The sequence below is a fragment of the Thunnus thynnus genome, chromosome 16, assembly GCF_963924715.1.
Source record: "Thunnus thynnus chromosome 16, fThuThy2.1, whole genome shotgun sequence".
NCBI lineage: Eukaryota > Metazoa > Chordata > Actinopteri > Scombriformes > Scombridae > Thunnus > Thunnus thynnus.
Genome location: NC_089532.1, coordinates 2,069,942 through 2,090,509, shown reverse-complemented (window position 1 = coordinate 2,090,509; position 20,568 = coordinate 2,069,942). Strand labels below are relative to the sequence as shown.

The 20,568-nt window shown below is 39.5% G+C and overlaps 1 protein-coding gene across 4 annotated transcripts in view; it reads left to right on the top strand.

Moving 5' to 3' along the window:
- The window catches only part of LOC137199794 (neuronal PAS domain-containing protein 3), a 373,346-nt gene that overhangs the window by 349,332 nt on the left and 3,446 nt on the right, over positions 1-20,568 (top strand). For all 4 annotated transcript variants that reach the window (XM_067614341.1, XM_067614340.1, XM_067614343.1 and 1 more), the window contains 3 exons: positions 976-1,082; positions 13,792-13,939; positions 14,592-14,707. In XM_067614341.1, coding sequence (XP_067470442.1) covers positions 976-1,082; positions 13,792-13,939; positions 14,592-14,707 — 371 coding nt within the window. The remainder of the gene's footprint in view (positions 1-975; positions 1,083-13,791; positions 13,940-14,591; positions 14,708-20,568) is intronic.

Genomic DNA, 20,568 nt, shown 5'->3' with positions numbered 1-20,568 from the left:
TACTTCCCTGAATCCTTCTTTTTAATTGGCAAGTACCAGAACTGTACAGAGAAAATTGTCCCGGTGTGACAAGTTATATATTTCAGAGTTTCACAACACTTGCTGCTACTTGCAGTTCGGTGTAGGAGCTCAATGCAATGCGAAGAAACCAAACCAAACACGGTGAAATGTACATTTCAGCTTACAGATATTCTCAAAATCATGTGAGAAAAAATAAGTTGCAGAGGCCACAGTGGAGAGATTTAAACCTCTCCAACAATTTGTTCTTCTACTTATCAAATCTCTCAGTTGTGAAGATGAGAAGAGTTTATTGAATTCTACTTTAAAACTGGATTTAAGTGTAAGATGCTGGTTTTGTGTGAATAGAGAATTAGGTCTATATTTATATTCTGGGGCTCTACTGGAATATTTTTGCATGATTTCCAGTTAAAAACTCCTTATTTATCTTCTACTGGTCCTTTATGCAGCCCCTCAGTTCAGCCTCTGTCTGAAACAGGCTGTTTTAGCTCCTGTCTCTTTAAGGCCCCGCCTCCTGATGAGCCCACTCTGCTCTGATTGGTCAGCTTCAGGAAGCGTAAACAAACTATAGTAGCAGGATTTCACTTCTTGTTCTCCTTCTTTACTGAAAATATAAACTTCTCAAATCCATCCATACATGTTGGAGCTGAATCAGATCTGAAATATGAGAGCGTACAACGTCAACAACCTTAGCAACCACCTTAGCAACCAAGGATACAGAACGGACGGATGTTTATAGGCTTTTGCGATGAGCCGACGTCGGTTCATCGGCAAGGTAGAAAAGCAGGTTGAATCCCTGAGTTTTGACTTGCAGGCAGCATTCAACTTATGTTCACCTCAAATTTTGAAACTTTGACCATGTTTAATGTTCAACATAACAAACATATAGTATTCTTTTTATCAATGAATATATTTTCCAGTCTGTTGTAATATTGTTAACGTGTTTGTGTGTCTCAGGATCAGCGACTACATGGATCTGACTCCAGTGGACATCGTGGGGAAGAGGTGCTACCAGTTCATTCATGCCGAAGACGTGGAGGGAATCAGACAGAGTCACCTGGACTGTGAGTACTGTCACCACTTGACTCTATACTCTGCTCTGATTGGACAATGAAGTCAGCTGATTGAGATCGGAAAAAGCAGTTGACAAAACGATCTCAGCTCGAGGTGCAGGTTCACGCTTGTTCTGCAGCTTTTCGACTGAATCTTTTTTTGTCCCAACTTCCTGCATAAAGTGGCGCCACCTTGTGGATTTTAACTTCTATTTCAGCTTCTTTCTTCTGTTCACCTACAACAGCAAAAACAAAAATTTAGCTCTTTCTAGTCAAAGTTTGCACACTAGTCTGACCTGATATTTTGATCTGATTTATACTCCTCTACATCTCCTATAAGGACAATATTACTGCAGTAGTATTTCTACATTTAAAACTTTGAAAGTTAAAGGCCACTTAGAGAGATTTTGCTCTCTTGTATCTTTGAAAAGTTTCTTTACAGCAGCAACTCTACAATCTTATTACCCTTGTCAGGAAGCATAATACACTCTCCCTCTCTAACAAACAAACACACACACACACACACACATAGAGGCAGAGGTTTGGTGTCCCTGTTTAGTGGCTGTCTGGATGATTTGCAGTATGCTGTTTGTTGCTGCAGCCAGATCTTTACTGTGGTGGTAAAAGCTGAGGAGGCGTTCAGAGCTGCACAGCATTTCACGGTGTGTCGGAGGCAGTGAAGGCGTTTAGGCAGAACGCCAAATAATAACAACTACAAAGCAAGGACAACAGGCCTGATGGGACAGTCACATGCAGTCAGACACGTTCAACTTCAGTCAAATACAGTCGGCTGCAGCTGAGAGTCAGTTACTGTCATGTACAGGAAGCTGCAGAGCATCAGAGATCAGTTCATCAGATCTCATTAGAGTTTATTCTTGTTTTAAGGTGCTGCTTCATCTCACTGACCACAGAGTCGAAGGCAGTATTTCCCAAATTATTGTGAGGGCAGCAAAGTTTTGCATCATTGCACTTTTTTTTGTATTTAGCAGGATATTCACCAAGAATACAAATGTAAATTAACCCAGCCACAGATCATCTGATTTGCATAAAACGCTGCTAGAACTGGGCGATGTGGCCAAAAAATCAAGTCGATTCACATTTTTGATGAACTTTTGTTTGCCTGCAAAATGCAGGATTGAAACATCATATTTATTTAGGACGGTTGAGCAAGAATAATAAAAATAGCTGCGCCGCCTGCAGGCTGGTGATGCAGCGTTAGAGACAAACTGGAACAAGTAAAATCTGGAAACTGTTCGGTCGATTCCCAGCACTTCAAGTCTCGTAAACCAGACATGATACCTCATCAAAGACAGCTCGCCACCTGGAGTCACCGCGGTCCCGTAACTGCAGCAAGTGAACATGTAGTGAAACTAATCACGTCACAGTTTACGGGACTGTTGTGACCAAGCAGCAACCTCCAGGGCTAAAAAATGAAGCCAATGCAGAAGTTGCAGTTCCTTGAATGGCCACTTGAGGCTCCAAAAGCGAGTCAATCCCCATAGACCCCCATGTTAAAGTGCCCGACTTTACAGCAGAAATAAACATGTTTACAGCCTGGTACAATTTCAAGCTAATTTCCCCTTTCATGACAACTGTACGGGAGGTGAATTTTTTATATAACTCACTTGTTTAAATGTTATTAAGCCATCAAGTTATGCATAATTAAGGACGTGGCTGCTAGGTGGCTTGTTTCAGCAACCAGGCTTCATTCGGCCACCTCAGCTCCGCCTCTCTGCCCATTTTCGATTAGCTGGGAGTGAGGCGGAGTCAGGCACTGCCAAGATGGCGACGGCTGAAGCTACAAAACCGCTCTTCAGAAACCAACGTGTGACATCACGGTGGCTACATCCATATTCTTTACAGTCTATGATCGTGACTCAAATTGGCTAATTTAGCGGTTAGCATTGATGTTACTTTTTGACAAAAATAATTTTTTTTTGCATATTGATTGATTTTACGATTTAGACATTTTACCATAGACTGTATAAAAATATGGACGTAGTTACCGTGACGTCACTCGTTGGTTTCTGAAGAGCGGTTTTCAAGCTCAAAGTGAGCCCCTCCGGCCGTCGTCATCTTGGCAGTGCGTGACGCTGCCTAACTCCCAGCCAATCAAAAATGGGCAAAGAGGCGGGCCGAATGGCTGAAACAAGCCACCTAGCGGCTGGCGGACCTGTCACTCAAAGCAGCCATGTCCTTCATTATGCATAACTTCACAGCTTAATAAAATTTAAACGGATGAGTTATAAAAAAATTCACCCCCCGTACAGTCGTCATGAAAGAGGAAATTAGCTACAGAGACCAAAACCGGTTGTTTGTACCAGGCTGTAAAGATGTTTATTTCTGCTGTAAAGTTGGACATTTTAACATGGGGGTCTATGGGGATTGACTCGCTTTTGGAGCCTCAAGTGGCCGTTCAAGGAACTGCAGTTTTTGGCTTCATTTTACAGCCCCGGAGGTTGCCGCTTGGTTTTGACGTGTTTTACACGTCTGTAAAGTAATGGAGCACAAAAGAAAGTGTTTTCTGCTGCTGAACTGGGATTACTGGTTGAGGAGAAGACATTTTTGCACACGTGTATTCATCCCACATGACAAATGCTGTATGTGAGGAAATATGAGTTGAATAAGTTATTAAAAATCAGTTAAACATCTTTTTACCTGCCTGAGTTCTGGCTGCCGTCGCCGCTGTCGTAACACCTGACAAAACTAAATCATGTCACACACCTCCAGGACAAATTAAAAAAAAAACAGCATGAAGATCCATGAAACTTTTTCAATTACCGTCTCCTGAAAGTTCCCGAGCATCACCAGAGTGGCAATCAGGAAGTGACTCTACGGCGGCCCGGCGGGGTCAGACGGGGGGGGGGGTTTAGGATGTGTAAAACAGGGGAAAAAAGGAAGTGAAATATGAAGGGAGATTATTCCTCTCTGTCTGCTGTGAGGATGGGAGGTCAGGGAGGCGAGCCGGCAGCCAGCGGTTTAAATGACTTGGTTTTAGTCGAGCGTAGTCTAATACAGCACCTTCAGTCACCTCGGCTGCTCGTTTTATTCTTCCTCTTTCAAAATTAATTTCCTCTCTGAAAGGGGGGCTTTCAGAAATGGATGGCTACGGGGCGCTGGAGGTGCTTCGTGTCTTTTCTTTTTTTTTTCATCTCTCTCTCTCTCTCTCTCTCTCTTTCTTCATCCTCCCCGTCAAATGGAGCGCGGTCAGATTGTTCTGAAATCTGCCTTTCTTCGGGGGCGGTTTAATTCGGTGGCTTATGAACTTCGCCGCTGATTGTGTGGAAGCTGATTTCAGAGCAGCGGTCTAATGATTCTCCACTTTTTCAGCAAACGTGGAGAAGTTTTCTGCCTAATTGGATGTGTGACAAATCCGGTTTGTGTTTGGTGGTTGTGAGGAGTTTTTGGATTGGAAAATTTATTTTCAGCTGTGTGGTTTTGTTGATTTTGTGCACATTAGAGACTCCAATCAGTATTTTTTACTCCCAAACATCTTCATGTTGGTATAGATGGATTTATATTGTCCTCTTTTTTTTGCAGTGTATGTTCTCTCTCTCTTTATTTGTTTGCACAAAAGATTTTTTCTAAAATATTTAAAGATTTGATACGAACACAAAGACATTCAGACAATATGCTCAAGTATACATGCATTTTAAGAGAACAAATACTTGTGTTGGACAGGTTGGAAGCTAAAAGATGTCTGCTAAAACACCCAAGACAAACAGAATTACATTAAATAAAAATAATGAGGATGGAAAGACTACACAATAAAGAAAACAAGAAATAGAAAGAAGAAGAATAGTTTGTTGTTTCTTATTATTTTATGCATACAGCTGTATTCAGTGGATATCTGGAAATGTTTTCTTCAAGATTAAACATTTTCAATTCAAGCCGACACAAATTAAAGATGTTTTTGGCCACTAGGTCATTTGCATTCTTACATTTTTGACTCTTTTTACCCAAATAAAGGAACTAAAGCAGGATGAAAAGGGTCAGTGTGCTTGTTAGAAACTCCGGTGTGGGAGTTAAAGGAGCTGCGTCATCATTTTTTGTAACTTTCATAACACTTTTACCTAACTCGGCCTTCTCTGAGGTTCCTGTTTGTGTTTTTCCACCATTTTTCAGTAGCATGAAGTTTAGGAAGATTTCACAACAACTTTATATGGAGTCATAAAGAAGTTGCAGCATCTCTAAGAAACCTCATGATTATCTAACTCAATAGTTTGTCCTTTGTGCAGCAAGGTGAAAAGTAAAGATGGTGGATGGTTGTCTATTATCCATCACAATCCCCTAACCCTAACCCTAACCTTAACCCCTAACCCTAACCCTAACTCCCTAACCCTAACCCTAGCCCCTAACCCTAACCCCTAACCCTAACTCTGGCCCCTAACGCTAACCCTAACCCCCTAACCCTAGCCCTAACCCCCTAACCCTAACCCTAACCCCTAACCGTAACTCTGGCCCCTAACGCTAACCTTAGCCCTAAACCTAACCCCAACCCCCTAACCCTAACCCTAACCCCTAACCCTAACTCCCTAACCCTAGCCCTAACCCTAACTCTAGCCCCTAACCCTAACTCTAGCCCCTAACCTTAACCCAATTTTGTTTTAGTACATAAATATCAGTCACAGATAATTGTTACTTTGCTCAGCGGAAGCTCAGAGTTTTGCAGTTTCTTGTAGTTTTTGTCAAAAAGTGGCAGCAGATTTTTAAGGGAGTGAAAAAAAAAAACCCTCTTCATGCTCTTTCTTTCTGTTTTTGCGGAACAGCAGCAGCTCGCAGGCTTCGATTTCTTTGTGGGATTTATTTCCACGTCTGCACTCGGTTCCCCCGCTGCTGCAGGAGTCAGATAGTTGGGGGAATCGATCAAGGTGTATTTTAGAGGGATAGCCTGTTCTCTCAACAGGGATCTAAATTTTAAAAGGCTTCTTTTTAAGTGGAGGACGAGGCGTGATCCCTCTCTGTGAAGAGGCGTCACTCTCTAAGTCTCTATCATTACCTGCTGACAGCCGGTCTTAGCTCGGGTCAGATCTCAAAGTCAATCTGTCCTCAGTTCCACTCCGAGAACAGAGAGAAAGAAGAGAAAGAAGGTGAACTCGTCTTTTCACAAAGAAAAGGGAGGGAACCGGAGTGATTTGTAGGCAGAGAAAAGGGAGGAAAAGGAGAGAAATACTTGGCACAGGGGATGAAGAGAGAAATTCGGCTTTTCTCAAAGAAAGGGAGAGAAATGGGGAGCGAGTGATTTTCAGATAGAGAAAAGAAAAGAACAGAGGACAAAATGCTCTTTTTTTTTTTCAAGGAGCGTCTGCAGGTGGAGGAAGAAGTTTCACTTGTCAGGGCGAATGAGAAAAGGCAGAAGGATAAAAGAGGAAAATACCCATCTTTTCACAAAGAAAGAGGGATCAGAAAAAGCATTATAAGGTGTAAAAAAAAAAAAGAGAGAAATAAGGTGCAGAACTTTTTCGGAGGAGGAGATATTTGCAAAAAAAAAAAAAAAGAGAGGATAAAGGAGGATGTAGTGACGGTTTTACAGAAAGATGAAGGAAAAAAGAAGGTTGGTTGGTTTTAAAGAAATAAAGTAGAACAAAAAAAAGTTAGAAAAAAAAAGTAGAAAGAGATCGTTGTTCTCAAGTCAAGTCAGTTTTATTTATATAGCAACCAAATCACAACAGGTGATCAAGAAAAACTCCTCCTCCTCCTCACAATAAGAGCAAAGACAGGGATTTCCAGAGAGAAGTCGACAGTTATTATATTCTTTATATGTTAGGAGTGTTACAGCTTCACAGAATCATCAGTCAACCCTAAACCTGCACAGCTCCAACAGTCTCCGCTGCAAGAAGTTGAACCTGAACTTCAGCTACTTTTTTTTTTGAAAATTCATTTATGCACGTTTGTAGGTTTTTCACGGGTCTGTTTTTAGAAAAGATCTAACTTTTTCCCAACAGGACAGAACAGAACTAGACTGAAAATTACTTGTGTTTTAACAATAAAAGCAGGAGAATAGAGGAGGGTATACTACAAAAAGTAGAGATTTTCCTCTCTGGTTCTCAGAGGACATGATGGAAACTGTCTTAATAACAAAAAAAGAAGATGTTCACTTTTTTTAGAAAAATAATCACAAAAAGAAAAACAATGCTTAGTTTTTTTTTAGACTAAAACACACAGGAAAAGAGGAAAAAGAGCATTTTGACAGACAGAGAAGACGACAGTAAAGAGACAGACGAGATGTTTGGGGAAGAGAGAGAGAGAGAGAGAGGAGCGAGAGACATATAAACACAGTGGAGGGGGAAAGGGAAGAGTGAGAGAGAGAGAGCGAGAGACTTGCACAGAAGTGAAATCTCGGTGGATTTAAGCCTGCAGGCGTTTTAGCAGAGCTCGTCTCTCCGGACTAACAACGCCTTTAATGAATCCACACACACACACACACACACACACTAAAAGGCATTTTTTTTAATGTGTCTGCAGACAAAACACACACACACACACACACACACACACACACACCTGTGAAACTATCAACACAGGTACATTAGTTAAACACACAAAAAAAGCCTTTTGGGACAGAAGAACATGAACAAACCTCGATGACATGAGACACAAACTGTAGAAAACACCAGACGAAGCGACGTTTTTGACAGCAGAGAAAAAGTTGTTCTTTACTATTGTTTGCAGGATAAACAGCACACAGGATCACAATAAGATGGTTCATTCACACAATACAATCACCACACACACTTAATAAAACACTAGAAACATTACAAAACACACCAGCTAGTAAAACTTTCAAGTCCCTCAGAGGAATGAGTGTGCTAACTGAACTGTTCTTCTGTTTTTCTAAGTATTTATATACAGTATATATGCTCTACTGTCTCAGTTAGATCTATATTGAGAGCATGGATACGTGTGGGAACATCAGAGGAGATGTCAAAAAGGAGACTGTAACCTGCTGGAGGCCTGTTAAAGTAGAAGATCTGTATGTCAAAGAGGACGTCATGCACATTTCCAGCTCTGTATTTATATACTGGGACTCTACTGGAATATCTTTGTATGATTTCCAGTTCAAAAAAACTCCTTATTTATCTTCTACTGGTCCTTTATGCAGCCCCTCAGTTCAGCCTCTGTCTGAAACAGGCTGTTTTAGCTCCTGTCTCTTATTTTACGTTCTCATTTTTACAGTAGTTATGGTTTTGGAAATTTAACCACTTTTAACATCAGAACATCATCAGAACAGTATAAAAAAACAGAAAATCATAAATTAGTTTCAATCCCATTTAGAGGATAATTCTGTTTTTTTACAAATTGGAGCTTATTTTTGTAGATTTTTCCCGCCATTTCTATCAGTGATAATAATTAATAATAACACGTTAATTACTGAGTGGTGACATTACTAAAAAGAAACAGTAAGATGATCAGACAGGCTGGAAGACAGTTTATCCAGATAATCTAAACCACTTTATGTGGAGGTCAAACACCTGAAATGTCAGTACTAAACTCTCTTTGCACAGGAAAACTGTGTGCACACAACTACAGTAAATACGGTAGGTCAAAGTTAAGACTTTAACGTTTGCCTTCAAAAGTTGAGACAGAAGTTGTTGATGGAGCAAAGCAAATGTCTTAATAATAAAGTTTAAATGACCTTTTACAATCTATGATCTGTATCTACCTTCTGTTGATGTAAATGCACCAAATATCCTGGAAATTACTTTTATATTCTACTAAATTACCACAGCAAATACTTTTTGAAGGAAGCATAATACTGGATGAATTCTGTCAATATAATGAGTGTGTTAATGTGTGCACATTTGTCTTAAATGATGGTTGAAAGTGCTGGCAAACCATCCATGAGAGACCGTTTATATTATTTATATATTATTATTTTGAGAAGGCGGTAGGTAATATAAGGTTTTTTGTCTCCTGCTGCTTTTCAATCAGAGAATGTGTTTATTGTTGTTGTTACAACTTGTAGCTCGTATTTTGTGTAAAAATCTTATGTTGGAAATGTACACTGAAGTGAATGAGGAAAAACAGAATAAGAAATAGAAGAAAAATGTTGTTAATTAATGTATTTGGCGAGTCATAAAAATGTTGAGACTAAATATATCAGTAAAATGTTCAGTGAGGCTTGTGTTGGTAGCCGGTGCAAAGACATGAAACATTTCAATGAGGCAAACAAGAAGAGACAATTAAAATAATTTCAAATAAAATAAAATAAAATTACATTAATATAAGATAAAAACAATAGTACTGCTTGTACAACATGAAAACTGGCTGCAAACTGTATCAGAAATGTGTTTCTTGGATATTAACAGCAGGTATGAATGTAAAGGCCTCTGATCAGATGTTATTATCCAGATAATGAAGAGATTAAAATAAAACGAGTGTGACTTTTGTACCACATGAGGCAAGTTTATTGGTAAAGCACCTTTCAACAGCAAGATGCTTTACATAAAACATAAAAACCATTAAAACAACATGTAAAAGAAACACAAGACACTGTAAAAAGACATTTAAAAGAGTGCAGTGCAAGATATGAATCAAAAGCCTCAAGTTTGATGTAAAAGAACTGAGAGTTGCAGCAGATCTCAGCTGCAGAAGTTTTCTAGGAGTTTGTTTCAGGTATGTGGATCATAAAAACTGTTTCTCCAGGTTTAGTTTTGACTCTGAGGACAGAAAACAGACGTGTCCCAGCAGTCTGGACGGTTCATAACGTACATCAGAAATATATTTTTGTCCCTTTTTATCCTTGGATTGATTTGGAAGTGAAGAAAAATGTTCAAACTGTTCTGTAGTTCGCCAGCAGAGGGCGACAGAGGGACGAACTGTCCTGCTGTTTACAAAGAATACAGTCAAAAAATATAAAAGATATTTAGTCACACACACAGAGAGAGAAAGCACCGAAACACATCCCTCCATCCTCTGGCAGACAGAGAGGACGTTTCCATAAAGCAATTTCACAGCCGTAAATTACCTGCACGTCGTCACACACACACACACACACTCACACTCACACACACACACACACACACTCACACACACTCACACTCACAGGGTAAATGGGGTAAAGGTAATCTAAAGAGGAGACCAGACTAAAGAGGAAATCCTGCAGATTAAACAGAAGGAAAGATGGAGGGAAGACAAGTGTAAGAGGAGAAAGATGCAGTTAAAAAAACAACAACAAGGAGATGTAAACATGTAAAAAGAGAGAGAGATAAAAAAAAAAAAACGTGTCTGTGTGTGTGTGAGAGTGAGAGAGAGAGGCGTGACATTGACCAAAAAAAAAAAAAAGAGGAAAAGAAAGTGAGGTAGAGAGACTTTAAAAGGGAATATAAGTCCTTTAATCTATCGGTCTCTCTCCTGCAGCCTCGGGCGAGCCTCCAGCACTCTCTCTCTCTCTCTTTCTCTCTTCCTCTTCCTCTCCTTCATTAGCGGGCGATCAGAGAGTGAGTGATTTAATGGAGGAGTAAGAGGAGAGGGTTAACATGGTGGAAACCTCACCTGCAAGACTAAGAGAGGGAGAGAGAGAGAGAGAGAGAGAGAGACAAAGACAAGAGACTGAAGTGGCAAAAGACAAAACCTTAAACCTGCAATAACAGATTTTTTTTTTTTGGCCACTTGGGGGCAGCAGAAACAGGAAGTGAACTTGTTAGCAAACAGCTGGTGAATCTGAGTCCAGTATTCACTCTGTTTTCTACCAACTCCTGAGTTTTTCTCTGTAAACAGCCGCCTGCTACGTCTTAAAACGACGCTATGAGAGCGCCGAGAGTGAACCCGAAACAATAAAAGTGCAGCCGGACAGATAAACGATGAGCTGAAACTCTCTATAAAGCTGATAATCCTCTGTAGGTTCATCACTACGACAGACTGTTGCCACCTGTTTGTGTTTGTTAAGAACAAATCTGTCATGTTGTGGAGTAATAACAGTGTTTGAATTCACACATTAAAGGATGCGTCTGGTGATTTTCTATGTTTTTTCTTCTTGTCAACAAATCTCATGTGTGTATCCAAAGCCTGATATATCTTATTCCTCCGTTGTCGTCCAAAAACTACTAAAAACACATCAGTGAGTCACACCGCTGTACTGGGTGACATGTTCCTTTGTTCCTGAAGATGGTTGTTACCGTAATAACCCTCTAGACTGAGGCAGGACGCCGCTGCACACGTTCTGTTTACAGCTTCGCTAGCTTGTTGCTATGCTACATGTCACAAACCTCTTGACTTTGTTCTACATTGTAGATTTCTCAAAGAGCTTCAGTGCAAAGTGAAGAGGATGTGTCATGTAGCACAACAAGCTAATAAAGCTGTTTTCTACTCTTTGGAGTCGTTTCTAAACCAGTTACAGTAACCAGCATCTTCTGGGATGCAGGAACATGTCACCCAGTGCAGCGATGTGACTCTTTGACGTGTTTTTAATAGTTTTTGGATGACAATGGAGGAATCAGATATATCAGGCTTTGGATACACACATTAGATTTGTTGACAAGAAGAAAAATATAGAAAAATCAGCAGAATGATCCTTTAAAGGGGGACAAATATTTGCGCTAGAGGGCCAGATTTGCAGTTCTGTATATTTTGCAGGTGAGGAGTGAACATCAGCCGACAGTCTGCTTTCACATGTGAGACAGTGTGTATATTCAGTACGCAGCAGCAGAGTGCAGCCTGCTGTTGTTATAAAGCCTTGTATGAGTGTGTGTGTGTGTGTGTGTGTGTGTGTGTGTGTGTGTGTGTGTGTGTGTCCTCTTCCATTGGACATGCTGATACACTGAGCTGCTCTCTGAGGACCTGCAGTCATCTGAACAGGCAGCCGTGTGTGTGTGTTGGTGTGTGTGTGTGTGTGAGTGTGTGCATTCATTGTGTCGTTATTTACTCTGCCGTACAAACAAAGCAAGGTCACATTCAAGGTGACGTGATCTCACCATCTCTGCCTTAACATGCAAACAAGTTATTTTCCCCTCCATCTCTCTCTCTCTCTCTCTCTATGAATAGGCAAATAGAAAATGAATGAGCGCCGGCCGCCCGACCAAAGTCAATTAGAGCAGCCCTGGGGATGTCGTCTTAAACAATGCTATTAGTTTCTAATAGTTTTTAATTACTGGCCTTCTTTTTATATAAATCACCGTCCTACTTTCTCTCTCTTTCTTCTCTGTCGTGGAAAAACCTATTTGTGTCCGTAATTAAATGGAGGAGAGGGATATGAATTTAGTGGCCCTCGCTTCTCGTCTCCGACTGTTTCTGTTTGAGCGGCTCCTGATTAATGCCAATACATATTGCTTGAGATAACCATTTAGTGGTTAATTTAGCCAAATTTATTGCCGGCATGCCGTCGCAGGGTGGAGCAGGGGTTGGGAGGAAGGGGAGGGGAGGGGAGGAAGGGGGGGGGGGGGGGGTCGCCACCTCCTGAGGCTGCAGAGGGGTGGAGGGGGGGGGCGACTGTTGCAGTGACACAGCACTATCTGGTGGAGAAAGACGGGTACTGCAGCTTGTTCAGGTGTATCAGATTGTTGTTGCAGTGGTGGAAAAACCTTTATTTAAGTTGAAATAATGAAAACACAGTGTAGGAAAGGTGACATCACTCCATAGTTTACTGATGTGTGTGTGTGTGTTCTCAATTAATATTATTATTTTGGGTGATTTTCATGGTTTCTTATGAGATGAAGAAGAAAAGAGAATGAATGAAGGATAGAAGGAAAGTATTGAGATCTAAAATAAATAAAGATTTCATTATATAAATATTGTTGTCAGTGTATAAAGACAAAATATATAATATAACCCTAAAAGTGTGAAATAATCCAATAAAGTTCTTCTTTTTATAGTAATAACAATACCTCAGACTTTTTATTTCAAAATGTCAGTTTTCCAAAGTCTGTTTTTATTTCACAGTTTATTCCAGTCTGCAGTTTTTCCAGTAAGACTGGTGAATGTCTGGACTCAACGCTGGTCTTTCTCTGGAGACTCTGGACCGTTATAGTTAATCTGTGTTGAATATTATATAATATTTGAATAATTTAAATTCTCTGATAATAGAAGTGTGTGTTTGAACTTTATCCTTAAATGTAGCTTTCAAGTCTGATTAAATAGAAGTTATGTTTGTATGAATAATCTCAGAGGTTATGATGTCATATTTAATATTTTTGGAGGGAGATGAGTTTACTACAAGTCTTTGTTTTTTTCCTAATTAGTGTTTTTTTGTGCATTGATCACACTGATGATGTCATACTTTGTCCAAACCAAATAGACTTGAGAGAATAAAGATGAACAAACGTTACTGTATTTTTCTCTTTGCTGTATAGATTTACCATCTTACAGTACAAGTAGACCACGTCTCCGTCAGTCACATGACCTCACCTCGCAGGTCGTAGCAGTGTCCTGATCTTCAGGCGTGTTTGTCCACCTTAAAGAAAGTAAAATTTAACATGTAAACATATCGGCATGAGATATGAACATGCATCATGGAAATATTGAATTTTGAAGTACATATAGAGACACACAGAAACACGCTCACACACACACACACGGAGGCCGGCCGTGTGTGTTGGTCTGATTAATGACGGCAGCAGCGGAGCAGTTCTCCGCCAGCTGTCACATGACATCCGATGGCTGCTCCTCTCTCTCTCTCTTTTCCTTCCTGATATCAAACTAAATCCACCATGAAACAACAAACCACCTCCTCTTCCTCTCTCTCTTCCTCTCTCTCTCTCTCTCTCTCTCTCTCTCTCTGCCTCAGTGATGAATAAGGGTCAGTGTGTGACGAAGTACTACCGGTGGATCCAGAAGAACGGCGGTTACATCTGGATCCAGTCCAGCGCCACCATCGCCATCAACGCCAAGAACGCCAACGAGAAGAACATCATCTGGGTCAACTACGTCCTCAGGTCAGAGGTCAACCCGGCTCAGACGAGGACTGACTGAATAAATGAAAGAATAAAGCACATAAACACATGAATGAGCAAACAGTAGTAAATTAATGGATTTATTCAACAAATTAAAGAGTTAAATTAGTTCAGTTTATTATTTCAGACTCACAACAGCTCTGAATGTATCACTTAATGTATTAAAGAGGAATTAAATTATACAATTACACAAATACACAGTAGAATTAAGTATAATAAGGACAAAAAGAGAAATAAACATGTACATTAAGTTAGTTCAGTTATTATTTTTATTTATTTATTGGGGTTTTAGGAGTTTTTCTTGTTGAACTATAAAAAGTTGGAATATAGCTGAATATAAGTAAGAAAATGAATAAAGTTGGGTTTTGTTACTGAATGTTGTGTTTTATTTTTACAATTTACCAGCATGGAGACGTATATTCTGCTGAATTTACCATGAAAACCAGTTTAGAATGAATGTCGGCTTTTATTCAACGATTTACAGAAGAAAAATGTCAAAAAAAACTTTTGTTACTGAAACAAAGCTGTGTGTGTGTGTGTGTGTGTGTCTGTGTGTTTGTGTGTGTTTGTGTGTGTATGTGTGTATGTGTGTGTGTGTGTGTGTGTATGTGTGTGTGTGTGTGTGTCTCTACAGTAATCCAGAGTATAAAGACACGCCCATCGACATCGCTCAGCTGCCCAACCTACCAGAGAAAACCTCTGAATCCTCCGAATCGTCCGACTCTGAATCCGAGTCCAAAGAAAACTCAGGTATCATTATTATTGTGTCTTGTGTGTATTATTTATATTTATGTAACTGCCAAATACACTTCAAGAGCCATAAACCCAACCACATTAGGGAATGCTGTAACGACAGGGACACTGAACAAGTCTATACAATCTAATGCAATTTCACCCACAGGTGCTACAGAAACAGTAAAATTGCAGCAGCAGGAGCGATCACATGCACTTTCTGCAGGAAATGCACATCCAAGTTCTTTGAGACTGGTTGTATGAGGGGCAGGAAAAAGAGAAGAAACAACATATAAGAATTATGGACAGAAAGAAAAAGAGAAACCTTCAACAGTCACATTAGTGTATTTGATCTACTTGATTTTCTGTGTTTTTTATATAATATTCAGAATAAAACAAGTCTTTCACACTCACAACATGCGTATAAAACCTGTATGATTCCCTCCAAGTGTTAGCGGTATAATAACTACCAGTGAGAAATAAAGCCTGAACGAGAGAAAGCCAAAGATATTTTATCAGTCGGTGCCAGTGTGGCGTCCGTGCCAGGCTGGATGGTGATGAACGCCAACAGCTGCAGGGACCGACTGAACACTGGCACTGCTGCAAACTGCCACAAAATGCCATCGAACTCTGAATAATTCCACTAAACACCACAAAATACCTTCAAACCTCACATAACAACACAGAACACCACAGAAGAAGATGCCACAAAACGCCTCAAAAACTCTGGATCAACTTAAAACCTCTCGGTGTTTATTTAAACATTTTTTTGCAAGTGAAAGAAGAAGAAACACGTTTTGTTTATGCTTCACACACATTATTTTGTAGGGAAACTTTGCTTCTCACATCACAGATTCAGTGTGTCCCATATCCACACCACATACTGATTCTATTCAGTATATACTGTTTATCACAGTATACTGTTTATGCAGTTAGTATACAACATAATTAATCCTACTACACATCTTGTACTGAACAGAAACATCACAGAACCTCTCTCACCGGACGTCATGTCATCTGCGACCTCACACAAGCGTCATATTTGAAAGTAATAATAATAATAATAATAATCTTTATTTATATAGCACCTTTCATAACATAAAATGCAGCTCAAAGTGCTTTACAGAAAGAGGTAAAAACAAGCAAGCAGGCAAAAAATATATATTTTATAATGTTAAAAGAAAGGAGAAAGATAAATACAATAAACAATTAAAAAAAAACTACAGTGATAAAAAGAGGTAAGAGGATAAAAGGAGGTAAAATCATGAGATAAAAACGATAAAACAGGTAGTAAATAAGCTGATAACAGTAAAAGGCAAATAAAAGGTTCAGTTAATTAAATGCAAGACCATAAAAATAAGTTTTGAGCTGCTTTTTGAAAATCTCAAACAGAAGATGTTTGTCTAATATGTGGAGGGAGTTTGTTCCAGATCTTTGGTGCGTAGCTGCAAAAAGCTGCCTCACCGTAACATTTTGCGTTTTGTTTGTTTGCACATTTAGCAAGCCGGCGTTAAGCGACCTCAGCGAACGGTTCGGAACGTATTCTGACAAACAATCTGAGAGGTACGAAGGTGCTCGAGACCTTTTTGGGCTTAAAAAACAAGTAAAAGAATTTTAAAATCAATCCTCAACGTTACAGGTAGCCAGTGCAATGACGCTAATACTGGTGTTATATGTTCCCTTCTCCTAGTTTTGGTTAAAATTCTTGCTGCTGAGTTTTGAATGAGTTGCAGCCGATCAATGGTTTTATTTGGTAAACCAGTATAAAGTGCATTACAATAATCTAAGCGTGAAAAAACAAAGGCATGAGTGAGTTTCTTGGCATCTTCCAAAGTAAGGTATGGTCTGACTCTTGTAATGTTTCTTACATGATAAAAAGCTGTCTTTGTAGCGTTGTGGAGTCAAGGATAACACCCAAGTTTTTTACTTGTAGTTTAATCTGTAGAGCCAAATCTCCAAGCCTGCATGAAAGTTCTTCTCTTTGTGCATCTGTGCCAATTATAAGAACTTCTGTTTTATCTTTACTTAATTTAAGGAGGTTGTATGATGCTCGAGAGGCAATCTGTCAAAGGGATTAGGGCATCTTTGTCGTCTGGCGCTACAGATAAATATAACAGGGTGTCATCTGCGTAACAATGAAAATTTACACCATGGTTGTGAACAATTTCTCCAATCGGGCAGTATATACAGGGAGAACAGAAGCGGACCAAGGATTGAACCCTGAGGAACACCAAAGAGAAAGTCACACTTGTTGGAGACACACCAAGGCTGACAAAATAGGAAGAGTTGCTGCTTCCTGCTCTGACCAGTGAAATAAAACATATTACATATACTGTCATTTTTGCAGTGTAAACAAATTAAAAACTCAAAACCTGCTTAGAATTAGTTTGTAGTCTGGATTTGAGACGCAGCGTCTAACTTTACGCAGCACTAACAGCATCCAAACAATTAAAAAATATATGAAATACATGTGATTTAATAACCAAATAGTGAGGTAACAGTATTAAGAACACTACAATTACTAAAAATACAGATGTCATCCTTATTATTATTATTATTATTATTAGAAATGCCATTTAGCATTACCCATTCAATTTATTACTCTGCAGCTTTTTTCTTTCTATTTCAAATTTTCAATTTTATTCTACAGATCTTAAAAGAAGGAAATATCATAGAGCATCTTTGTTTAGTAAACAAAAAACAAAAAGTAGCTTTCAATATTACAGAAACGTGTTGGCGTCAAACATGTTTCTGTATTTTATAGATCTTCACATTTATTGTTGGTCTCATTTTAGATAATGTTTTAATTGATGGATTATTTCCAGTGTTTGTCATTTGGTTCCTCTTTTCAACTGTATAAATGAAGATGTTTCATATTGTGAATCTGATCTTTTAGAGGTTTAAGTTTGTTGACATCATTTTAATATATTATAAAATACAAAATATCAGACGTTGTCATGAATAGACTGATTAAGTCTTTGATTTATTTCCATCATTCGCTCTGATCCATCAACCATTTAACAATATGGAGACAGACGTCTAACATGGTCCATGACTGAAATGTTGCATTTCTACTACAAAGAGCATAAATTCAACATTTTCATTCAGTATTAGCTTCCAGAAATCCAAGATAGACTTTAAGATTAAATATAAATAGCATCACATCCAAGATACAGCACAATAAATAACATATAAGTCATAATAAACATCAAAAGATTTAGGAAAAATGAGAAAGCTGTCATAAATAACAATGACGTAAAATCCAAAAATGACAGTAAGTTTAGTTCTAGTTTAATGTTTTGGCCCATTTTACCTGATTAGTTATTGAAACCTGTCCACCAGAAACACAGCTGAACCTGATCATCCATACAGACGACTAAATTAAAAAGACTGACGTCCTCATTCAGATCCAGAAACACAAATCAAGGATTAAATTCATGTGTCACCGACGTTTCAAGCTTCCAATCCAGACAGACACTCAGCTCCCGACAGCGGCCAGTATAGTTGAATTTAACCCAACACGAGGCCTCCACCTTCAGCATAATATTATCAAGTCATGCAGCCTGCGTTGGCATGATAAGAATCAGTGCCAGCTGTTATTCTTCCTGGAGGAGAGTGATTCTGGCTCGCCTTGTCGGCTGTAAACTGAAGCCAGCTGCTGCACGCGGCGGCCAGCTTCGGCCCGGGCTCCAACAGGCCCGCCCGAGGTGCTCAGGCTCAACGTATTCTAAAATGAGATATCTGCCCTTTGACCTTTGCTCTGTTAGGATGCAATCCACAGAAAAACAACTACGGTGCCCATTAAAATGTACAAACATAGCGAGTATATAATTGCATCTGCACCAGTTTGAAGCTGCAAAGTTCAGCGTATGATATATATCATATATGTGGGAGAGGCCAAGTACAACTGACACCTTTGTTTTCTGAGATGAGTCATGTCTGGATTATTACCAAAGTGTTTAGATCAAGCTAGGTGAGGTTTAGCAAATAAGCGCCACATTAGGAGGGGTTATGAGAGGTATATAATTTAATGTCTCGGTGTGCTTTGTATCGCTCTTTATGCAGAGTAAACCTGTTCACATTGAACTCTGCCAGCTTCCTGTGTATTTCTTTGAGTCTTATAAGTTTTGAGTTTAATACTAAGTTGCGGGTGACCTGAAGATTTATTGGCCCGTCTGAAGATTTCATGCTCTGGAGACATGCTACGCTACCTCGGACGTTGCATTGAACTGAAATATTGCGACAAAAGTCCGACTCAGTGTGAGTCCTGGAGCCTGCACGGCAGACGTCAAAGCTACTGTATGTGTTCAAATCTTATTAACAGAGCAGTTATTTCCAAAATGACCACCAGCACATTTATTAGAGGGCCTGAATTTAGAGATTGAGACCAGAATGACTCGTTGAAAATAATGATTGACTCAGTATTTCTAGAGAGAATTTGAGGCTTTTTTAATGGGAGTCAGTTGGAGCATCCAGTGGAAGGTGCTTCAGCCTCCCAGTATCTCTCTAATCTCACCAGCTCAATAAATTCATACAGTTTAAAGACATATTTGCAGCCTGGACTCTGTGTCTCTGTGTCCGTTCCTCTTTTGTGGAGCAGGTTTGTATTCTGACAGAGGAGGTTAAATAAAAAAATCGATGGTGCAACGCGGCTAACGAGCTACGATAGCTTCTCCGTTTAGGGCCTCTCCAGTCCTAGATCGATACCGTCGAGACGGTTAATTCGGTGTAAATTCACATGTCAAAGTTCACCAAAGTTGGAACTCGACATGAACGATTAAATCAAGTGAATCACTGGGAAAGTTCTGGTGTGAGCTGCCCCTCGAAATGTTACTGCGTCCAAGTAGGAGAAGCTGTTGCCAAGTAAAAAAACTGAAATATTCATTTAGAAGCTGAGAAGGATGCTGCAGTTCTCTGTTGCCGTGGTAGCTATGATGTCTGGTTTTATAATGACCACTTAAATATTTACTGCAGACAAAAGACAATTAAGAAAACATGCAGAACATTATACACCAGGCATGTACCGTGTATCCTTAATGTGCTTTTAACCCATTAAATTCCTGTAATAATGTCATACACATGCTATCTTTAATGATGATGTAACACTGGTTACTCTCAGCAGTATCTATTAACTTAATATTCATGGCATTAAAGCTACTTTGGGGTCGTGCACAATGTTAATAAAACATGTCTGCTCCCTAAAATATTATAGATCTGCTTTAGTGACTCAATGTTCCAGCTTTTAGTTTCTGTCTTGCATCAGATGTTGTGTTTTAAAAAAATATATTATAATATTGTCAATAAACCAAACCAAAAACTCCGTCTGACCCCCAGGAAACATCTAAAAATCACTGATATATGTTCAGTTGCAGCCGGAGAATAAATCTGTTTTGCTTGGAAATCACACTTAATGGAGATACAGGGTTCTCCCCAGACAAAACAATTGAGTCGACATTTTCGGCTGCCATGAGGGAGGAAGAGCGCTGCCAGCTGGGCAGCTGCTGGCCTCAGAGTGCTGGCAGGGACTGAAGCCTGTCTGTGTGTCTGTTGTGTGTGTGTAATGGGCTGGACAGAGTCAACATGCCTGAACAGCAGCAGCTACAGATACTGAACACACATTAGTAAGATCACAACACAACAACAACAACAACAACAACAACAACAACACATGGAAATCCTGTTGGGAGAAATAAAAGAATCAACACCTGAGATTAGTGTCGGTCGGTTAAAGGTTTTCTCGCCACAAATATGTTTTTTTTTATGCCGAATAAGTCGAGAAGTTTAAAAAATAAAAGCTGCACCACATCAGCTGAAATGCTTTGTGCACGTTCATGATTCCAAGAGGATGAACACTAATGATTCTGGTGATTTCCTGGACT